Consider the following 21,774-nt stretch of genomic DNA (forward strand, 5'->3'; position numbering starts at 1 on the left):
AATTTGAACGTTTAACCCTTAGGTTTTCTTCCTTGGTGGTCAAACACCATTTGAATCTCTTTCTTTATGACCTTGGGTGGCAGCCATCTGACCTTGGATTTTGTTTTTAAAAATGTAGTTGCTATATCATGTTGCTGTAGCGCCTACCTCCAACAAAGAAGGGAAACCAGGTCAAAAGCTGCTTGCTGGCTTTACAAACTGAGATGGAAGGTTATACCTACAAACCAAGGATTAAGATAGCCTGACAACCACATGTGAGGGGAAGTTTTGCTTAAAAAGACAGTAGCTGAAACAGACCATTAAATTACATGATGTTTCTTTGCTGGTAAAGTGCCTGTCATTTGATTGAAATACTGCCTTTATAAATTTTTAACAAAACACAAACAAAAAGTTTGTTTAGAAGAACTTTTCCACTTGCACATATAAAGAGAGGAGTGGCTAGAGCAGGAAATACTCCAGTTCAGGGAGAGTTCTGCCCTCAAATATGGGCATCTGTTGGTCTCATTTTCCCACTTAACAATATGGAAAGAAGAAAGTTAAATGAATGCAGCAGCAAAGCCCATAAGATTTATGAAAAATCCATCAAAACCAAAAAGAAAACATACCATCATTACCTTACAGTCCTGTCCTCCTCAGTACAAGCAGCCTGATACACTGGCATGAAAAGTCTTACAAGGAGAAGAAAGGTAATGATGTGTACACTGTTTAATCATCAATTTTAAGTGATCCCTGTTAATTGTCATTAGTGCCTGTTAACATGAAACACAGGCTATATCATACTGGAAGCAGCAGATACTCTATTGTTTTTAAGCATCCTTTTTCCCTCCCACTCTCCCACTTCTCCTCTCCTTAAAATATGTCCTATTTCTGACACCTAAAAATGTTTCTGAAAGTTCATCCTGGCTGCTATCACCATAATGAGTGATATATTTTTGAAAATAAATCATACTAATGCATGTGCTCTAGCTATGCCCAGAAGTTTTTTTCTGTGGAAGAAAATGGGACTGGAGAAAATGTACTAGATTAAAGCAGCACATATATTTTTGTTGGGGAGTAGGGGTGCTAGACCTTCAGAAATGTTGTTGCTAAATATGAAGTTAGACACAAGAGATGGCTCTTTAGGTATCCCTGGCAGCTATTACAGGGCAATCTTGTTCCATCAGACAGCTGAGCAAGAAAGGTCTGACTCAAAGGATGCTCTAATGAAAGCCTGAATTCTCATCTATGCTCAGGGCCTCTGGCACTTTAACTTCCCTTTACCTTCCAGTGTGAACCAGCCTTAGGGGAACTGTGAATCAGACCTAAGCTGTTTATAAGCTGTGAAATAAACAAACATTAGAAGCAAAAATCTGCGGGAGGCAGGTTTACTGAAGTATGTAAAAAATGAAAATCTGAGACACTGCTGGCTGTGCTGAGTTAAAGATCTTTGGGCTGGCAGCAGGACTGACAGCCAGATTTTATGGCTACCTGGAAGCGATCCTATTGACAAGCTAAAGATCTTAGGAGCAGCAGTTAGAAATGGTATCTGGGAAGATCAGAAAGCTTCCCAAGCCAATGTGAGAAAAGTTAGATGATATGGAAAGGCAGAACTTTGTATTTCCATTTAAAGATAGTATGAAATGTGCTGATCAAGCAGGTCTGGCAGTAGCAGTGTGTTTGCAGTAATGAAGCATGAAGAACAATGCTCTTGTACCTCTGGATCCCCAGAGCAGTCTTAACTGTGAATTTGGGGTGTGAGATGGCTGCATGCAGGGTGCCTTCTAGTCACTAAGGCTGAGTCTCAAACATCTGCCAGTTACAATGGTATTACTTGTAATGTGGACGCTTACCCATTAGAGTGGGATCATACATTGCATCAGTAATAAATCTTGACATGCCAGTGTGCCTTGTCACTGCTGGCCTGAGGCCTGCTTGGACTCCTGACTTAGAGATAAATAATCAAGATCATCACACACATTGTGAGTGTGACTTTGAACAAGACTAGAAGAAATACTGTGATATAGAAATGCGGTAAGATTCTAGTTACACAATTAACTTCTGCAGTAGCAACAAATAATTTTTTCTAAAATAAAAAAAAATAAAAAGGTGTTTTATTTAATGGGTAACAGCTTTGTTTGGATTTTTTTCTTTTTTCCTGAAATATAGCAGTGGTGTTACACTTCAGGAATGAAAACTTCATACCCAAATATATAAATATCCCTGGGTTTAAAAGATTCCCCTTTTCAAAGGCATAAAAGTAGACCCAGAATGGTGAAATCCAACTTCACATCAATACTGATCACGCCACTGATCATGGTTTTTTGACTTTTGCTTTTGCCCAGAATGCAGGCTTCCTGCTTTCCAAGAATGGTGTCTAAGGCTGAATGTCTACTTTCCCTGGAAACAAAGGATTTGCTTCCTTTGTATATTTACACTTCTTCTGAAGGAACATGACCACTTATGCAATGTCTGCTAATTATATTTCAAATAATAATTTAGGTGTTAATTTTGTACAGAAACTATTTATTTTTCACAATTTGTTTTACCATAGGTATTATTTTAAAATATTGTTGACTTTTATTTTTATGAAATGAAAATGTTCCTGGGGCATGTAAGTACTGTATTATTTTCACTAACTGGAGGACTCCCAATCCAAACAGAACACTAGCCAAACACTTTTGGGATAAAAACCCCTGAGAACTCTATGGAATTATCCAAACCCAACATTTTTAGGCAGTATTTTTGTGAACATAATTTTCTTCTGTTGAATAGAAACAGGAGGGAATTAAGTGATGGTAAATAGAGGCAAACACAAATAGTATGAGCGATTGAACAAATGTTTGTAAACTTGTTTGTTTCTTTCCACGTTAACCCATCTGTAATGGACATGTATACATGTAGATAATTTTTTAGAAAACAAATGTTAACTTGAAGTTGTACTGAATTCTGGGAACTCTAAAAACATGCTGTACTCTGCTTTATTTCTTTTCCACACAGATACCACAACTGTGTAAACAGCATTAACCAAGCTGAATCTCCCATTGTTTTCTTAACCTGTAAAATACCTTTTTATAATAATGATTTGCAGAAAGGCTGTATTCCATTTGTTTCATTGAATATCACACAAAAAGCAGTTCAGTTACTAGTAGAAGACAGGGTAATTAATTTCTGAATGATCTGCCATTTGAAGACCTCATTTCAATAGGTCCTCAAGTACAAGCATCTGTTGTTTTGGGTTGGTGGGGTTTTTTATTTCTTGTCTAACTTGAAGTTATTGTGGTACCTTAGAAGCCAAATAAGATACATTCTCTGTTTTGAAGTTCAAATTTAAATATACAAATATAGTAAATATGTTGTCAGTAAGAGTAATTAAAATGTATGATAGGAAATTCTGATTTTTGATGTAACTGAAGGTTATTGAGGCCTTTTGGATTTAGGCCACAAAACTAAATGTTAATATAATTCCTTTCCTCTCAGATTAACTTTAAGTATCTATTTGAAATTATGATTACAGATAAATAAATGATAGATTTCATGGTGAATCTTTCTTTAAAGAGAAAAGTGCACTAGTGTTTATCTATATTTACTCCTTGCATAACCTATGGAACACTTTATTATGACCACTGTGGGCTTTCCTGTTGCAGTTTAACAAGTGGTGGATAGACAGTGAATGCAATTTCCATGATGTAGCACGAACAAAACAATGTACATTGATACAGAGACATTAAATGCTAACAGAACCCAAACGACAAATCATTATTTTCCTGAGCAGACTGTAATCTATGGCTAGAAAAGGCTAATACTAATTTACTTTTTCGAGTTTTGCAAATATGCACAGAAAATTGAATGTTTTCCTGCAAATTTATTCACATAAGTGAATGGTTACAAAATCTCAGGGTGAATTATTCCCATTCTGAGAATGTGTTTATGAGAAAGTGCCTGACAGGGTTCAGCATTTGTTATTGTTCAATATCTGGGACTTTTTTGTTAGTTAAACTGGGATATCGATTTGAAGTTTTATGAACCTGACATCTTCTAGTGTCCTGCCCAGTGCCCAGAGCAGACCTGTCATGGAGTACGAAGTAGTCTCTGTGTAGTAAGTTCTGCAAAGTATGTGTTGGACAAACATAAGTGAGCAACTGAGCAATCTAGATTTGCCCAAGCTAGTATAGCCTACAAGAATGACAAATACTGCACCTTTTTATTAGAATAATCATTTGCTGTCTCGATCCTTACCCTCTCCACCAATTTAATATTCAAGTGATATGTTGCTGGTCATTTTAGAACAGACCTACATGAAAGGAACACTTTTTTCTAACATGTAAAATGAACTCTCAGTCAGCCTCCAGGCACACATTCAGAAGCTTAAGTGCTTTACTATTTGCTGATCAACTAGCAAAAATTAGCTTGAAATCAGTCTGCTCCTTACTACACTCTGGGGCAGCATCTCAGCTGTTTAGGGGCAGCCCAGCAAAGACCGACAGGCAGGTGAGCAGTAGCTCCTTGCCAGATTTAGATGCCATAGTAAACCTGAAAAACATGGGGTACCTGGCACTGTCTGCTGGTCATGGATCAAGAAATGTGCTCAAGACAAGGTAGCCTCCATGACTAAGAAGAGACAATAGAAGACATAATACATATCTTCAACCTTATAGTCCCAGTTCTAAGAAGAATCAAAGAAATATAGATGTAAGTTTTACTTTAGAGGAGTACTTGTCAATACAGAGCAGAGCTGTTCCCAAAAATGGAATAATAGAAATGGTGACAGACTGTGCCGTGATGACTTTCAAGGGCTTATAACAGCTGAACATTTATTTAGGTGATATCTCCAACGGCTTCAAGAAAAAAATGCTCTGATAAACGGTTATCACTGACAGGGAAGAGGTCTATCTACTTGGAAAGACATTCAGAATCAGCAATATTCTTCTCTAGAATTCACTTCTGTTTGTTTTACACAAAAAAAAGGTAGACAGATCTGAGGGCAATGTCAAATTTTGTGCCTGGCAAGCAGTGCCGTTCTGGTGGATTTCTGCAAGGCACAAGAAGCGGATATGCAGGGAACACTGATGAGCTATAGGGTTTTTCGATTTCTTTCTGTCTCTTCCATAGTACTTTTTCTCCTGAACTTTTGACCCCTGTTTCACATTTCTCCTTCAGCCACTGGCACTGGACATTTCACAGAAGGTTCTGTTCCTTGAGTTTTCTGGGAGGAAAATTCTGCTCACTCTGCCTACTGCATTTCTCACCCAGAAAATTCAAAATGCATTTGGAAAGTGTCTGTGAAAGCTTTTAACCACCCTGCTAAAACCTTGAGTGCTGCTTTTAAAGACTATCCATTATGTGGAGGAGGCTTCTCACAGTGGCCTGGGAACATAAGACCTGAGTCTACTTCAGCAGCTGGCTCTCCTTCCTGGCACAGCGGCAGGCTGTCACAGCACTGCCGGCTGAGCGCAGCTCACAGCCACCTCATCCCTCCGTGGCAGGGGCACTCAAGAATCCACTAAGAAAAAAGCAGAGTTTTGCTGGAAAATGCTGATTAATGAAAACAGAGCTTTTTAATGGGAAAACATCTCATATGACAAACCTTCACAGAAACAGAGGAATGTTTTGCCCTGCAAGTACCCCTTTTTGTCAATGTGTCTGATACCTGATAGGCGACCAAAACTCTTGACTTGCTTCTTCAGCGCCTAGGGCTCTGTTGGTCCATTTTCTAGGGCTGCTCACCAGCCAACAACCTAAAGGGCTGTGCTCCTGGGCTCAATTTCGTCAGTTCCATGGTAGCATAAACATTCTTTTTAAAAATCAGACTTCAGCCATGGGATATGTAAAAAATTTTGACTTTTCAACCTGAAAGAAAAGAATTTCTAACAGAAAAGAAATTCTAGTTTATGTTTGTCTTTGTTTAGTAGGGAGCTAAGCTTCCCATACTTCCTAATCTAAATCAAAGGTTCACAAATCCTGTGATACCACTGTCTCCCTTCTGTTTTCCCTTGAGGTTAATGGTTAAGTAGGTTAGTCAAAACTAGCTGTATATACTAGAGACATATGTACTTCTCAAATTCTACCTCTGTTTTCAAAAATGGTCTCCAGTTAAAATGTGGTCTCCATTAATTTGTTGCAGCTGACTATCAGTCTATTACATTGTCCATTTGGATGATTTTTATCCTTAGAATATATAGCTATAGCTTATACGTATGATAGCTGATACACTAAAATCAACAGCTTCAGTAAAATCAACGGTGTCCACCATTCTGTCATCACATACCACCATGCCAAGAAAAATGAAAGTTAAATAAAGGGCTGGTCAAGATGTGACACTAAGTTACCAGTGTACAATTTTCTGATATTGTTCAGTGCTACCTCTTGCAAAAGGACAACTACACATAAATATTTCTGTGGGGAAAATGTACCTTTGGGTAATGCACATATTAAAATTATCAGTACATAAACAGTAAATCAATGTTGAATTGCGTTTTTGTTATAAACTGAAAACAGAACCACAGGAATCAAATTAATTCAATCACACAACAGCATTTTTTCATTTTCTATTTACGTTTCTTTTTAAAAGGTAATGCTGAAATACATGTATCGTGTACTGAAACATATTAGAAACAGGGGAAAAATAAAACCCAAAGAACTTCATCAGAGCAGCAAAGCCTAGATTCTGCTTTGTGTTAGAGAAGGAAACTGCTCATGCACAGGTGAAACCATTACTGGACATGGATTTTGCCTGGTTTCTCTTCACTTCTTAGTTGTCATGTATGCTAGGTATAAAAACAGGCTTGATGGAGAGCTTTTGTACCATGCCTATCTGTACAGCAAATTTACTTGTCATATTTTTTGCAGTACGTTTTCTTCAGAGGTGATATATTTGTGAACTTATTCTTGTTTCTTATATGATATCCTTCAAAAATTTACTGGTTGTGGATAGAACACCTCTCACAATCTTTCCTTTGATGTTTGTGCAAACTCCTAAAGCATCATTCTTTGCTTTGTTAAGGCTCTGTGCCATACTTCTTAGTACTAGTATCAATAGCAGTATTAGTTCAATATTGTTGCCATGTTGTGCTGGTAACATGCTATTCTTTGCATTCACATTGAAAAAATAACACCTCAACAGTATTTAGTGTATAAATAAATGTTATTTTGGTATTCGTGGAATTTGCACCTTTATCACACCACTGAGCGTCACAGGGACATAGCTCAGGTGAGGGCCAAGGGCAAGAGGTGGAGGCTGAACATCGGTCTGGAGTCAACAGCACTGGCTGCAGCACTTTCTCAGCTGTCTCCTTCAAGGCCACAATGTGACCTCTTACCAGAACTGACCCTGTGCCAGCCCCATGGGGATTGTTCTCAGGGTCCTGGCAGTGCCTGCATTCACTTTTGGTGATCGGGAAGGGAAAAAAAAGTCAGTGCTTTTGCTCTTTGGGGCATCTTGAAAACTGCTGACACTGATGCTGCTGTTCTTAGTGCTGACTGCTAAATTTATTTATCCCACAGGAAAATATCTTTCTTGTGAATTTCATTTAACTTGTGTTAATATAAAGATGATTTCCCTACTGGAAGCATCAGTGCAATTTACCTCAATACTAAGGGGAAGTAGTCATCTTTGATCTCTGACTTGCTTCTTTTTTCTGTTTATTTTTATGGATGCACCATACAGGTGAGCATTTGTAATGATTACACATTCATTTGAGAAATACATTTCAGCATATCTCAAATATTAACATGGATCTGGTAGTGGTCTTTGACCCTGAAAGAAAGCTCAGAAAGTAAGTGGTTAAAAAATATTGAGGAAGTGATATATGAACCAGTGAAGCTTGTAAGCCACTAAAATTATGGTTTTTGATATTTGACATTGGAAATACCAGATCCTACACTGAATTTGTGATTTAACTGTTTGTTGGCTATTCCTGTGTTAGAGGAGTTCCCACCTTCCTCTGATGCCTGTGATGCTGCACAACTTTTCAGATTCTTTCTTTTTCTCCCAGCACTCCCAGCTATAACTACGCACCGAACATGGATAAGCACTGGATCATGCAGTACACAGGGCCCATGCTGCCTATCCACATGGAGTTTACAAATGTCTTGCAGCGCAAAAGACTTCAGACCCTGATGTCAGTTGATGACTCTATGGAAAGAGTGAGTTCAAGATACTACTGTGAATACAATCTTATTAGTTGGTAACAAATTGAAATTAATTCCTTCTTTATCTTTACCAGCCACAGCCTGGGGAAAGCCCTAGGGCTACAAAGAATTACTCCACATATCCCCAGTAGAAATTAAGTCTGATTCTCTGCAACATAGAGCCAAGCTCCTTGCTTGCTTCTTTTCATTGCTGGGTGAATAAACCGACAATTTTTTTAAAAGGGAAAAGTCACTGGGGCTGATATAAAGCCTGGTATTAACAGAAGATGCATCACCTGTGGGTTCACATGGATAGACACAGGTGCGCACATGACAACATCTATTTATTTCTCACACTGCCTTCACAGTTTGTCCTTCAGCTGAAATCTGGGAATTGGCAAATCACAGCAACTCAGGTGTCAGTCTGCTAGTGTTTGTAGAAGTTAAGCAATGCAGTGTACAGCTAATTATAGGTAACATGATACACGAACTATTAGGTGTACTTTGCATGACTTTTTGTTCCAAAATCAAGCACCATGACCAAAGATCTTCCCCCAGAGAGACTTCCTTAAACTTTAATAAAAATTTACAGCCTTTTCCCAAGCCCAGATCTGTAAGGAATGAGAAAGTTGTAGACTAACACAGTAAATCAAATCTGAGTACCATTTGCCTTAAAGCTTTTTTCCCAAGCTGTGTTTGAGTACGCAATGACTTTTGAACACACTAATGTAGCTACACCAGTATTAACATATTCTGCTATTCTAATTTTCTGGACCTGTTTAATTTTACCTGCTGTCTAATGTGAAATTGAACTTGTAAGTTCATTTTTTTAGCAGCACATTAAATATGAGTTATAAAAAAGTCCATCCCCAGAATGTCTGTTTCAACAACCTCATCGATGTCATGTTTGGTTCTGTGAATTTAAGGGAGTAAAACGTTGGTTATACATGATTATGCACAAAACATGTTTTGCTACATTTAATTCAGAGGTTTTCCTATGCTGTGTTGCAGTTATACCAAATGCTTGCAGAGATGGGAGAACTGGAGAATACCTACATTATTTACACTGCTGACCATGGTTACCATATCGGGCAGTTCGGACTGGTCAAGGGGAAGTCAATGCCATATGACTTTGATATTCGAGTTCCTTTCTTTATTCGTGGTCCAAGTGTAGAGCCGGGATCAGTGTACGTTCTCTTATGTCTCTAGCACAGCTGTTGAGCCTAATGTAAAATGTTTCTAGGAGCATGCAGTTATCACTCTGTCTAGTTTCATTTCATAAAGGATGCCCTGTTATTACAAAGCAATGAGTCTTTATAAAGAGGCATGTCTTCATTTTGCTTATTATCAGTTGGTTATAATGCAGATGAGAAAATTGTATAATGCATAGTCCTGTAGGGTTAAGCTTTGGGTTTTGCTTTTAAAAAGCAGGTGCTCATCTTTACTACTCACCTTCTGGTTTAGCAGAATGGATGGTGCTACACCATCATTGTCAACTCTGTAAGAATAGCATGGCTACTGCATCTCCTTGTTTTATTGTGCATAGCTTTTTCTTTGTGATGACAGTTTGCAGTATTGGTCTGTCATTCTAAGTTGTAGACTTCAAAGGAGATTTTCTAAACTTAGCACTTCTGTAGAGCTTTCCATCTTCAAAGCCCTGATAAGCATTAATTACCACCCTATTTCCAAGAGAATGTGAAGACTTACATATCGAACACGTGACACTTATGACCTTTTCTGTTGATTTGCAGAGTCCCTCAGATAGTTCTGAATATTGATCTCGCTCCAACAATTCTGGATATTGCAGGACTTGACACACCTCCAGATATGGATGGCAAATCTGTCCTAAAGCTTCTGGACTTGGAGAGACCAGGAAACAGGTGGGTCCCAGCAACTATATTTTTTAGCCAGTTCAGAAGCAAACACCTAAGGTACAAACACCAACAAATGAGTGGAAAAAGAGGTTCTGTGAAAATGAGCTGTGTCATGGCAACAACCATAGTTTTCACACTTGAAGGGTCTCTTAAACAGCACATCTGTGAAATTGCAGATATATACAAGTGGAGAGGTGTTTTTCCAAAAATATATTGTTAACACTAGCAATGCTATACATAGGTGCCAGCAGTAAATATTATTATTTTGTTTTCAGGTTTCGAACAAACAAGAAGATCAAAATTTGGCGCGACACATTTTTGGTGGAAAGAGGGTAATTATTAGGGGTGAGAGTTTTGGGGGAGCCTGCCTGCTGGGAACATTCTCTTGTATATGCTTTCCTTTCTGTTCCATCCTCTTCCTTTTTATGGTCAGCAAAGTAGTAAATTTTTCAAGCAAACTTACAGGCCTGACTTATTTCTTAGTTTCCTACCACTGGCTTTGCAAGCTGCTGTGCTCCCAAATCCCTGCCTCTCAAGAAACTTGAAAGCATGCTTTTCTTGTGACTCTTCTAGCCTGTACCTCCTCTTTCTCCAACATTGTTCTTGCGCCCATTTATGTCATCATCTGACTCATTTTCTTACCAAATCTGTTTCAAATCCAGCCATTCAGAATCCTCTTATCAACTGATTTTGTATTTGCCATCATGTATCAGAAGCATTCTTCATTTTTGTTCTAGCTGAGAAAAGACTTATGTGTAAATTAGGTTTATGACTATAACTGGTCCTCTTTTCACTGGCACCTCTTTATACCCTCTCACATTGCCAATTACTGCTATGAAAATTTTCTCTGAGTAAAAATTTTACAGCAATTTCCTCATGGCATTTTATGGCTTTACAGATTATGGAAAACTTGTGTGATGTAGTACAAAACAGTGCATATAAGACACATTGTAATATATAAGATATAGGCAAGCTAGTCCGGAATGGGTATGGAAGCCCTGTATAATGTCTTCAGCTGGGCTTTTCAGCCAAGCAAGTACTGCTTCAGCGTGTTTTGCTTTGTGAAAAACCTACATTTATGTATGAATGATGCTGAACAATGTCAGTTCAACATATTTAAGCAGCTCTTATTTCTCTTTGGATAATTTCCAGCAAATCACCTGAGTCTTTTTTTTACTACATGACCTACACTGAAGGTCAGTAGCAGAAATGTGGGGAACTTTTTCCCTGAGTAGACATTAAATCTTCAAGGAGCCTTGCTTTTCCAATTAAATTCACCATTTCCAGAGTTTTGAAGAATGTATCTAAAATATTCAACTTTACTTTTTTTTAAGCAAATTTCTACGCAAGAAGGAGGAACCCAACAAAAACACTCAGCAGTCTAATCAACTACCGAAATATGAGAGAGTAAAAGAATTATGCCAACAAGCAAGATACCAGACAGCCTGTGAACAACCAGGACAGGTAAGCCACAAGCGATGGCAGTCTTCTAGATGCCACAGGGAAATACATATTTTTCACTAAGGGTCAAAAGAATTTGAAGAATATGGCATTTGGAAGATAGCTAAAAGACTGCTGTTCTGAATAACTTCAGAGCAAAGAAAACCAGACACAAATTGCCCCAAGCAATGGCCCAATTTAAGGCACTGGAGGGATGGTCCTTAGTATGCTGTCTTAGTACAGGGCTTATGGTAAAAATCCTGTGCTCAAATACAACATGAGAGGACTGCGGCTTCTTAGATTCAGTGTGTTGCTAAATATGCAAGCTGTTTCAAGGATAATTATGAATAAGGGAAATAACCTTTCTGAGCAGTGAAAACTTGTACTCACTGGGCTTATTCAGAATTACTGAAGCAAACTGGTTAGCCCTACGATTACATATCATTTAATTTACTGGAATGAACCACTGAATAGCACACTTGGTGATCATCATGCTTTATTATTTATTGAAACAGCTTTAATAGAAGGGTCCCCTTGCTCAGAAACACTTGCTGTTTAAGGTTGCTATAAGGATTCTGACAGTAATACCAGTACCCAAGCATTACTTTCCCTTCTCATAGCCTTCATGACTTCAGTGCAACACCCAACTCTAATACAAAGGTCTAATCGCCTACCCATAAAACCAGAAGTTACTGCACCCCTGACTAGTATGCTTACACCTGCAGCTCTGCAGTGTGTATACAGGGAGGTAGCTTAATTAAGAAAAAATGAGTCTGACTGCAATTTCTCTCCAATCCATTCTGAATTAATGCTACACCTATGGTAACATATGAAAATGGATTTACTGGGGAGATGTGTTAGGGAGCTCTGTGCCTTCCTATTGACACCACCTCCAACCAGGCAAATGCTGGGGGGCCCAGGCAGCGGCTCGCGCCTGCCCTGCTGTCCTCCCCCTCCATCCTCATCCCACACCCACCTCCCTGGAGAAGTGTGAGGTGATTTCTCCCAGGCAAGCGCTTGCGCCTTTCCCTCAGATGTTTGCTCAGACCACTGCAGCCAGCCGTAGACCTGGCACTGAAATATCAGTAAACTGTTTTGAACAGGGGCATAAAGCCTTCACTGTGCTCTGCTTCCATCTGCAACCACCCATGGTGCATCACCCAGAGCAGGTAGAGCTCTGCACAGCAAACTGGAGGGCGTTGGGGAGAGCTCGCTCACTTAGAGAAATGCTCCATCCCTACCTTTCCCCTTGTCATTCATTATAGCATAGTGTTACAGTAAATCTCAGTTAATCCAAGATTGGACTGGAATATGTTTTGGCTGGCACATCCTCGGTCAGGTCCTTTGCCACAGCTCTCACCTCACACATGCTCCTTAAATGCGGCCACCTTTGAAGGGATATACACAATATCGCAATCTCACCCAAGGGCAAAGTTTTCAGGAGTTCAAACACTGCCATTGTAAACAGAGATTAAATTTGAAAAACTGAACATTTTTGCAAAAATTAAAGGAGCTCAATGGAGTCATTTAGACTGTTAGACGCTAAAATGTTTAGGTTTAAAATACCAAAATATTTTCTTTGCAATTATTTCTTATATTTATTACCTCTTATGCCAAAATCCAGGTTTGGAATAGCTTTGCTTTTCCACATGTGAATAGAAAAGATTAAGCGTCCTGACCAGATATCACACCTGAAGCAGCAGGGAACACTGCTCACAGTCCTGTTCCCAGCCCACTGTGGTAGACTTGTCCTTCCATCCCATATTGGTGAATCCAGCTTGATCAAAATGCGAAGGAAGAAGGCCTCGAGCAGCAAGGAGCTTACAAGAGCAATGGTGTTTGGTAGCAGCTCTCACACCTACAAACTCCCATTGAGGTCCTTTAAATGAAGAAGATAATGTTGGCTCCACGGAGACTAATAGTCTTCCCTCATGGCTGAATGAAGGACAGGGCCGAACTGGCCTTTCCAAGACCCATTTTCAGACCTAACCATTGGTGTATATAAATTATTTTCTTAAACAAAGAGACCAAAGTTGTCTCTGATACTTCTAACATCCTGAAGGCTTCCTGCAGGGATACTGAAGTTAAACATTCCTACAGAAACCTCCTGTCAGACAGAGCATTATGAGGGGTGGTAACACATCCTCTGGGCTCATTCAGACTGTGATATGCAGACCCACCTCTCCCACCCCATTTGCTCCCGTGCCAGCCCTGAAAAGCAAGGGCAGTTTCTCTCTCAGGGAGACTACATGAAGTACCCACAAGGAAGTCAATATAGAATAGGAAGGGTATGAATTTAATGAGTGTCACTGGAATAACAGGAACATCAGTGAAGCATTGCAGTGTGAGATAAGTGTCCACGGGATTTTTTCCACCTAGAAAAATTCTTAAAGAAAAATAACAGTTAATAGGTCAAATAATTTTACTTTAGCCCAGATGGTTTCCAATGTGCAATATGAAGCATCATGGTTTAATATGAGGTTCCTCCAGAAGTTTTCCCTGAGTCATTTTGTACCTCTTTGAAAAGAGAAAGAGGAAATATTGTTATGTGGGTGTCAACTTCATTCTGTCTTTTGAGGTTAGTGTATTTCATTTCAGTTACTTAGGTGCATATATAGAAAAATATATTCATTTTAATTACAATGGTTTATAATACTTCCTGCACTTACTCTGATCAGTTGCAGTTAAAGTCACTTAAATTAAAATCATCTTCACAGAATGACTGATTGCTGACAGATTTTTAAATAATGAAATTACTGGTCTGTGGGAAGTTGCTGCTAAATGTCTGTCTGGAACTAAGAATAAGCATTTGGGGAATTAATGAGCCAATGTACTGTCTAGTACATTTAGAGTTTGTTCTTCATTTTAATTTACTTTAGTCTAGTTCATTTGCAATGGAGAATACAACTGGAAGTTGAAAAGAAGAAAATTTGGTTTTACTGTATCAAAATGAGGTGTGATCCTGAGACCTGCTAGCTCTAAAATCTCCAAGGATGTGGTACTCAGGAAAATAACTGCTTTAGCTTATTTTCTATTTAACAAGTCACCTCTAAATAAAACAAAATAATAAAAAAGAAAAAAAAAAAAAGATAAAAGAACCTGGCATGGTAAAGACACTTTTTTTTAATTAAAAGTTTCCAAATTTCATCTGAAAAGTAGGTAAACTTAAGAAATGGGAAGAAAAGAAAGTATTAAACATCTGTATAATTGCTATAATTATTCCATATTTTTTTAAGTTCTGAATGGCTGTTTGCGAAAAGGAGATAGGAAATTTAGATTATAGATTAGATTTAGCTGTAAATCAGCAAGGCCTTGGGTTACAAAAAGAATAATTTCATTAAGAAAAAATAGTTATAAAATGCATATGCAAGCGAGTTAAACTACTTTCACTGTCATTTTACTTTTATTTGAAATTTTTTAGCACCATTGACAGGTTGATTCACTTTCATTGTAGAGCACCCTCCCCTTGCTGTTTTTTTATAATTCCCTTTAGGGTCGGACAGTTTCCAAAAGTCCACTCACCTCCTTGAGAACATACCAGAAATGAAATGTGCACAATTGTATGGCTATGTTCACTTTTGAGTTACGTTCAGGCATTCATTAACTTGGGTCAGCAGCGAGCCCTTGCAGAGGAGAGGACCGCGCCTGCTGCGCTGCATTAGCAAGAGCACAGCTAACAGGTCACGGGAAGTGAGTACTCGCCTCTCCTTGGTGCTAGTGGGTTGCAGCTGGAGTGCTGCAGTCAGGTTGGGACTTCAGAGGGGCTTTGGTAAGCTGGAGCAAGTCCAGTGGAGGACCCCAGAGATGTACTGCGGAGGGCCAGTTTTGTTTAGCCAGGAGAACAGAAGACAAAGGGAGAATCTAATTGCTTCCTTCAATGGATTAATGGCTAATTAGAGAGAAGACAGACCCAGGCACTTCTTGGAGGTGCACAGCAAAATGGCTATCAGCAGCAGACAAGCTGCAGCAAGGGGAAGTCTGACTAGATGTGTGGAAAAAGATGTTGCCATAAGTGTGATTAAGCACTGGATCCCAACGAGTATGTGGAAGGTCTATCCAGGGATACTTTCAAAACCTAATAATGTTGTTCCTGCTTTGAGGGGGCGGCTGGACTAAATGACCTCCAGATGTTCCTTCCAGCAATTGCACATGCTCTTAATTTTTTGCTTGCTTAATACCTGGACTTCAGGATTTCATGTTTTCTTCTTCCTCCTCAGCATCCTAGTGTGGGAAGTTCTGTTAATGTTGTGCTTCTTGTGAGTTATGGATCACCTGCCCATTTTGTATTTGGATACAGTCTAGATTTCAGCTCCTGCCCTGACCCAGCTGTTGATCTGTGGTCGCCCATGGCACAGCCAGTCCCATCACACACAGGCCAGGCTTTCCCCCTGCAAAGGGAGCAGCAGTGGGGTGGGCTCTTTGCTCAGCTTTGGACCTTGGAGTGGGGTAGAAGTTTCCTTTGTGGTCCCTCCATATCACAGAGTGCGCTCAAGAAATTATGGTGGGAATGGGAGGTTTCCTTCATAGTTTATATGCCAAATTTGTCACCAGTTTATGTGGTGTAACTTAGTGAGGTCACCTGATTGAGCCCAGTTGGTTTAATAGTGACTGTTGATGGGTTTTAGACTTACAAGATTTGCAGGATTTTTATTTTATTGATACATATTCCCCTCTCAGCTTTACTGTAACAAAGACACAGTACAAAAATATCTATTCATCTGCAATATTGCTACCCCTGCTGTTGTTTTAAAGTGGGAAATGACTGGTGTGAACTTTTAACTAAAACTTTGTTTATTTTCCAATAGAGCAGAAATAATAGCATGTGAACAAATGTTTCTCTGGATTAATATAACCTTATCATGACAGAAATCTCCTCTCAGATTTCCACTGAAATAACCTGAGATGAGAATATATGTTAGTTCAGGAGGTTTAGAGGCAAGCTGCTCTTAAATCCTCTGGCAGGTTATTTTTGTTGAACTCACTCCATCTTCTCACCCGTGAAATTCTTCTGGACACTTAGCAAATATCAAATAAAAGCATGTTAAATGTGTTTTCATTTATACTTTTTCTTTCTCTCTTCTCTTACCTATACGTGTAATTAATGAGTTGATTTAATTCATAAGTATTTATTCTTTTTCTCTTCACCAGTCTGAGTCATAGGAGTTCTCCTGAGGCATAATTTTGACTTCTGAGACTTAACACTCTTTCCCAGATAGCAGTTACCTTTTGAGGTTTTGTGACTGATAGGCCAAGTGTCTCCAGTGTACTGTTATATCCATTATTTATAAGCAGTATTAAATCCACAGCTAAACATGCATTTTTAGCCTCTTACAAAAATCACACAAACTGTAACTTTATTTTAAAACTAGGGGGTAAAGAAAAGCCACCCTCCCAAAATGAGGACTGTGAAGCTTTGCACTTAAAATTTCAGCTCTTTTATGTTGGATGACTCAGCAATCAAACCCAGACATAGGTCTGTTTATTTTATGGGCATACATCTCCTACCATCTGCTTGGCACTACCTGCCAGTTTGTGAACAGCAAAGGTCTGTAAATTGTAAAGATCTATGGTCTGCTGCCAGCTCCAATGAGCACTGACAGTGGGCAGAATGGAAAAATGTGTTGTGCTGCCCATGTTTTTATGACATGCAAGCCCATGAACTCAAACAGAGCTAGACAGGCGTAATGCCGTAGGTGCTAACCTTCCTTGTTCTCTCCTTTTCATGCACCTCAGCTTTACAGATGCAGAATATTGTGTTTCCTCCTGAGGAAGTGTATCCCAAAACCGCCCTAAAGAAATAATGTTCCATTCGGAGAATATGCCTGAAGGCTGTACAGTGAGATTTTAGTTAAATTAGGTCTCAATGTATTTTACAGTGATTTAAGACTTTACAGGTAGTCACTGGAGACACATTGCTGAATCCAAGCACCAGCTCTGAGGTAAATGTGCAAGATTCTTCTGGCTCTGATCCAAAGAATATGTTATGTAGTCTGTACATACATCTTATTTCTCATGTATTCTTTGCTGTTTAAAAACCTAGTGTAAGAATGTAATTTTATTGTTCGTATTTATATTTATCACATTGTCATATCAGTATTCAGTCAAAAGCATTATTTGTAATGCTTTATTTGTAATGCTAAAAGAAGTTTCCATCAAGCAGCTTACAGATAATATTGTAAAGGAAATTAGAATGGGGCTTACTAGGTGTAGTCTGGTTTGGCTCAAGTATCTATGTTCTCATAAAATAAATATCAACCTCCTGATGCTTACAGGAGTTGAAAGGCACTGGTGGTCAACCTGTTTTACCAGAACATTGGTTCAAAGCTGTCTCTTCTTTGCCATCTGCCCATTGATGCCACCTTATCTTAGTCATAATTCAGCAGAGCATCTATACGCAGGTTTAACTGAAAGCATATGTGTTTGGGATCAGTCATGTGCTTATAAATAAGTACATACTTCAGTGCTTTCATGAACAGTGCTTGCAGCTATTGCTCGCTTTAGACGCTGCAGAGTCATCCTTCATAGCTGACACAAATATGCCTGCAACTTAGTTGCTCAAGAATTCATAGGAATTGCCAGAAATTATGATATCCCTTGTTAAACTACCACTCTGTTTATGAGTTAAAACCAAATATGAAGATAAGTTCCTTTATCTCTAAAAATAATCCTTCAAAGCATGGTATTTCATATTTCAGCCTAAATATTTCACATTTCAGCCTAAATATTTAAGTTTCCTATTAAACAAAGGGCAGCTCTTTCCAGATTTGACAGTTCTTCAAATTTAAGCAATTCTTAATCTGAAGTACCAGCTCGATTCTGGATGAAATCTAGAGATAGTCCAGTCTGGGAAGATCACTGGTTTCATTGGTTTCATCTCTTTCAATGAACAACTGTGTCCAGCATTTTTACCACCATCTTACCAGTGTTCTCTAACAGAAAGACTTTTTTGTGGAATAGCACTTTAAAAAGCAATTTTATGTACTAAAAATGTTTAGACAGAAAACACAGAGTATGCAAGAATCATTTTTAGCATTTTCTGTAGCACTACTTTGAGATTCTTTTTTTGCAGAGTATCCATTTTAAAGTATCCAGTGAAATACAGTATAAACTAAGTCCTACGTAAATCAAATGTATATGACCCAATAGTAACGGATTATTATCAGTATTGCTATTTATAACTGAAAGACTAAGTTTATACTTTCCATTGGCTCCTTTTTCTTTGCAGCTGAGAGTGGACATTTATTGGATAATAACAGGAGTCTGTTGATGTTAACTACAGACAAGCTAATAGATTTGGTAGAGAATCCTGTGGAGGTGAAATATTTGATGTCTTAACCTAAGTGCCTACACTTCTAGAGCTGACAATGCAGTCCATGCATTTTTTTTATAACTAGAGATCTGCTAGAACTGTGACACTTAAAATCAATCTTGTCTATAGCTCAAGAACACAAAATTGTGTAGTCTATGAACTTCCTAGGTTATTTTTTCTTTCTTCCATTTCTTAAACACAGAAGTAACTCAGAATTGGCACTTTTCATATAGTTGTTTCTATTATACAGTGATTAATTTCTTCAGTCTTTTTTTCCTTCCATTTCTGTGCATTTAACTGAATGTATTTCTAAAGTCTGTCATACATTTCCCCCTGTATTACATTTGTTCTTATAAGACAAATCACTTCTCTGTTTCAATCACTGACCATTGCACTTTTCAGGAACACTTTCTCAGGGGATAAGGCTGTAGATAAATAACCAGCTTTGAATGTATTCATGTCAGTAGATTCTGAAGCCGTACATAATGCAATAGAAGGTGGTCCAGTTATGAGGGGTTAGTGCAAAAAATGGGATCTGCCCTTACAGGCAGTGTCAAGCCAGTTCTAAAAAGGAGGAGGAGATTTTTGTTCCACAAAAATGCAGCAATTCCAAATTCTCTGAGCTAACCTGGCACACCATTGCTGTTAAACAGCTGCACTCGCGTGCAATGTTCAAATACTGCTGAGATGTAACAACACAGATTGATATTTCCAGGACCATTTAGGAGCCTTGGTCAAGACCAAGGTTCATGACTACTCTGTGGAAATGCATAGAAGACGTGGCCTTAGCTCATAAACATTTCTCAGTATTCAGGTCCAGTTCAGCAGAAATAAACTGCTTCTTCTCTGTCCTATTTATCATAGCCAAGTAATTACAGGGCACTTTTCAATATGCTGTGTGACATGGCCTCTTTGAATGTCATGGAGAAAGCAAAACCGGGACTCAGTTATTATTCCAGTAGCGCAGCCCTAAACCAGACTCCCTTACCAGTGTTATCACACCAGGTCCCCTCACGCTCACCCAGATCAGGTTGCTGCTAATAGAGGAAAATGGTATAGACATACAGCCGTGATGGTGTATGTAGACATACAGCCCATGGCAGTATTTTCATCTAAACTGTTTTCAAATTTAGATCATACACTTCAAAACAGGAAAAAGGGAAATGAGATCTTGAGGACATGTTTAAATTCATGAAGTCTTCCTTTTCAAGCCTTATCTTAACATTCCCTAGACTGAGCAATAATACTCAAAGTCAGTCATACATTACCAAAATGAAAAAGCACCTGTAAAAATATTGTCACTGTGTTATATTTCCGGTTGCATGTTTTTCAGGGTTTCATAGATTTGTGATAAAATCTGACCAGATATTTAACACTGAAGTGTCTACTGCAAATACCGAGCAATTACATTTCATAGAAACCCTTAGCTTGCCTACTGTTAAGACAGCTTTCATGAATTGTTGAATTAATTTCTCCCCTGTATAAGGGGGCAGAAAGTCTCTCAAAGCTGTCACAGTCTATTAACTAAACAAAGTTAATTTGACATCTTGCTTAAGTACATATTTACAGTAGAGCACATCACAATGTGATATTTTTGTGGGGTTTTTTCATGCTGAATGTATGTTTTTATGCCTTAATTATATTTGGTAATGAAATAGACTTGCTTAATTTTAAGGCTGTGGCACAAACTGATTAATACCAGGAAACTGAGACCCCAGGTAGTTATGAAGTCATTTGCTGTTGTCTTGCTCACGTAGCTCTAAGTCGCAACTGGAGCTGTGCCAGTAGTGATGCAAAGCAAAGCCACCAAGTACAAACAATACCCTTTTTCATTTGCTCCCCTTTGCCTTTGAAATGACTTTATAAGGGAAAACTTCAATGGCCAGAAGAAAATGCATCATGCCAGTGATCATTCAAGGAAAAGCTCCTGCTGCAGTCCTGCTGCAGTCTGGTGCTTGCCTCCACACCAAGGAACAGGCACATCTACTTATGTTTTTAAACTTCAGGTTTGGCAGAAATTAAAGCAGCTGGAGCTTCTTAAGGATGGGATAGGATAGTATAGGATAGGATAGGATGGGATGGGATGGGATGGGATGGGATGGGATGGGATAGAATAGGATAGGGCAGGGCAGGGCAGGGCAGGGCAGGGCAAGGTAGGGCAAGGTAAGGTAGGGTAGAACAGGAGAATGGAATGGAATAGAATAGAATAGAATAGAATAGAATTGGAGTAGAGTAGAACAGAATAGAATAGAATAGAGTAGAATAGAATAGAATAGAATAGAATAAATAGAATAGAATAGAATAGAATAGAATAGAATAGAATAGAATAGAATAGAATAGAATAGAATAGAATAGAATAGAATAGAATAGAATAGAATAGAATAGAATAGAATAGAATAGAATAGAATAGAATAGAATAGAATAGAATAGAATAGTTGGAAAGGACCTACAGTGATCATTGGGTCCAGCTGCCTGATCACTTCAGAGCTGACCAAAAATGAAAGCCGGTTGTTAAGGGCATTGTCCAAATGCCTTTTAAACACTGACAGGCTCGGGGCACCAACTGCCTCCCTTGGAAGCCTGTTCTAGTGTTTGATGCCCCTCTCAATAAATAAATGCTTCCTAATGTCCGGTCTAAACGTCCCCTGGTGCAGCTTTAAACCATTCCCACATGTCCTATCACTGGATACCAGGAAGAAGAGACCAGCACCTCCCTCTCCACTTCCCCTCCTCAGTGAGAGCAATGAGGTTACTCCTTTCGCAAACTAGGCAAACCCAAAGTCCTTAGCTGCTCCTCATAGGATGCTCAGTCCTTTTACCTCTCGGTCCTTTTACCTTTGTCTCTCCTAAGCTGCCTCTGCAATTTGCTGCTGGGGGCAGGGAGGGCTCTGGGAAGAGCCTGCAGCCAGCACACGCAGAGCCAGCCAGGGCCCCAGGCGCACGTGCAGAACAGACCCTGATCAGTTCAGGGTGGCTGGAAACTGGCAAAGCCCCTTGCAGCAGGATAGTCCCGCTGGCTTTGAGGTGGGGGGTTTCAGGACTCTG

At 39.0% G+C, this 21,774-nt stretch overlaps 1 protein-coding gene across 1 annotated transcript in view; it reads left to right on the forward strand.

The window, feature by feature from the left end:
* SULF1 (sulfatase 1) overlaps window positions 1–21,774 on the forward strand; it is a 127,009-nt gene that overhangs the window by 83,664 nt on the left and 21,571 nt on the right. Inside the window, exons 10-14 of the mRNA XM_040588585.1 lie at window positions 7,971–8,121; window positions 9,118–9,293; window positions 9,858–9,986; window positions 10,256–10,312; window positions 11,315–11,444. Coding sequence (XP_040444519.1) covers window positions 7,971–8,121; window positions 9,118–9,293; window positions 9,858–9,986; window positions 10,256–10,312; window positions 11,315–11,444 — 643 coding nt within the window. The remainder of the gene's footprint in view (window positions 1–7,970; window positions 8,122–9,117; window positions 9,294–9,857; window positions 9,987–10,255; window positions 10,313–11,314; window positions 11,445–21,774) is intronic.

This window comes from Falco naumanni, chromosome 3 (genome assembly GCF_017639655.2).
Source record: "Falco naumanni isolate bFalNau1 chromosome 3, bFalNau1.pat, whole genome shotgun sequence".
NCBI lineage: Eukaryota > Metazoa > Chordata > Aves > Falconiformes > Falconidae > Falco > Falco naumanni.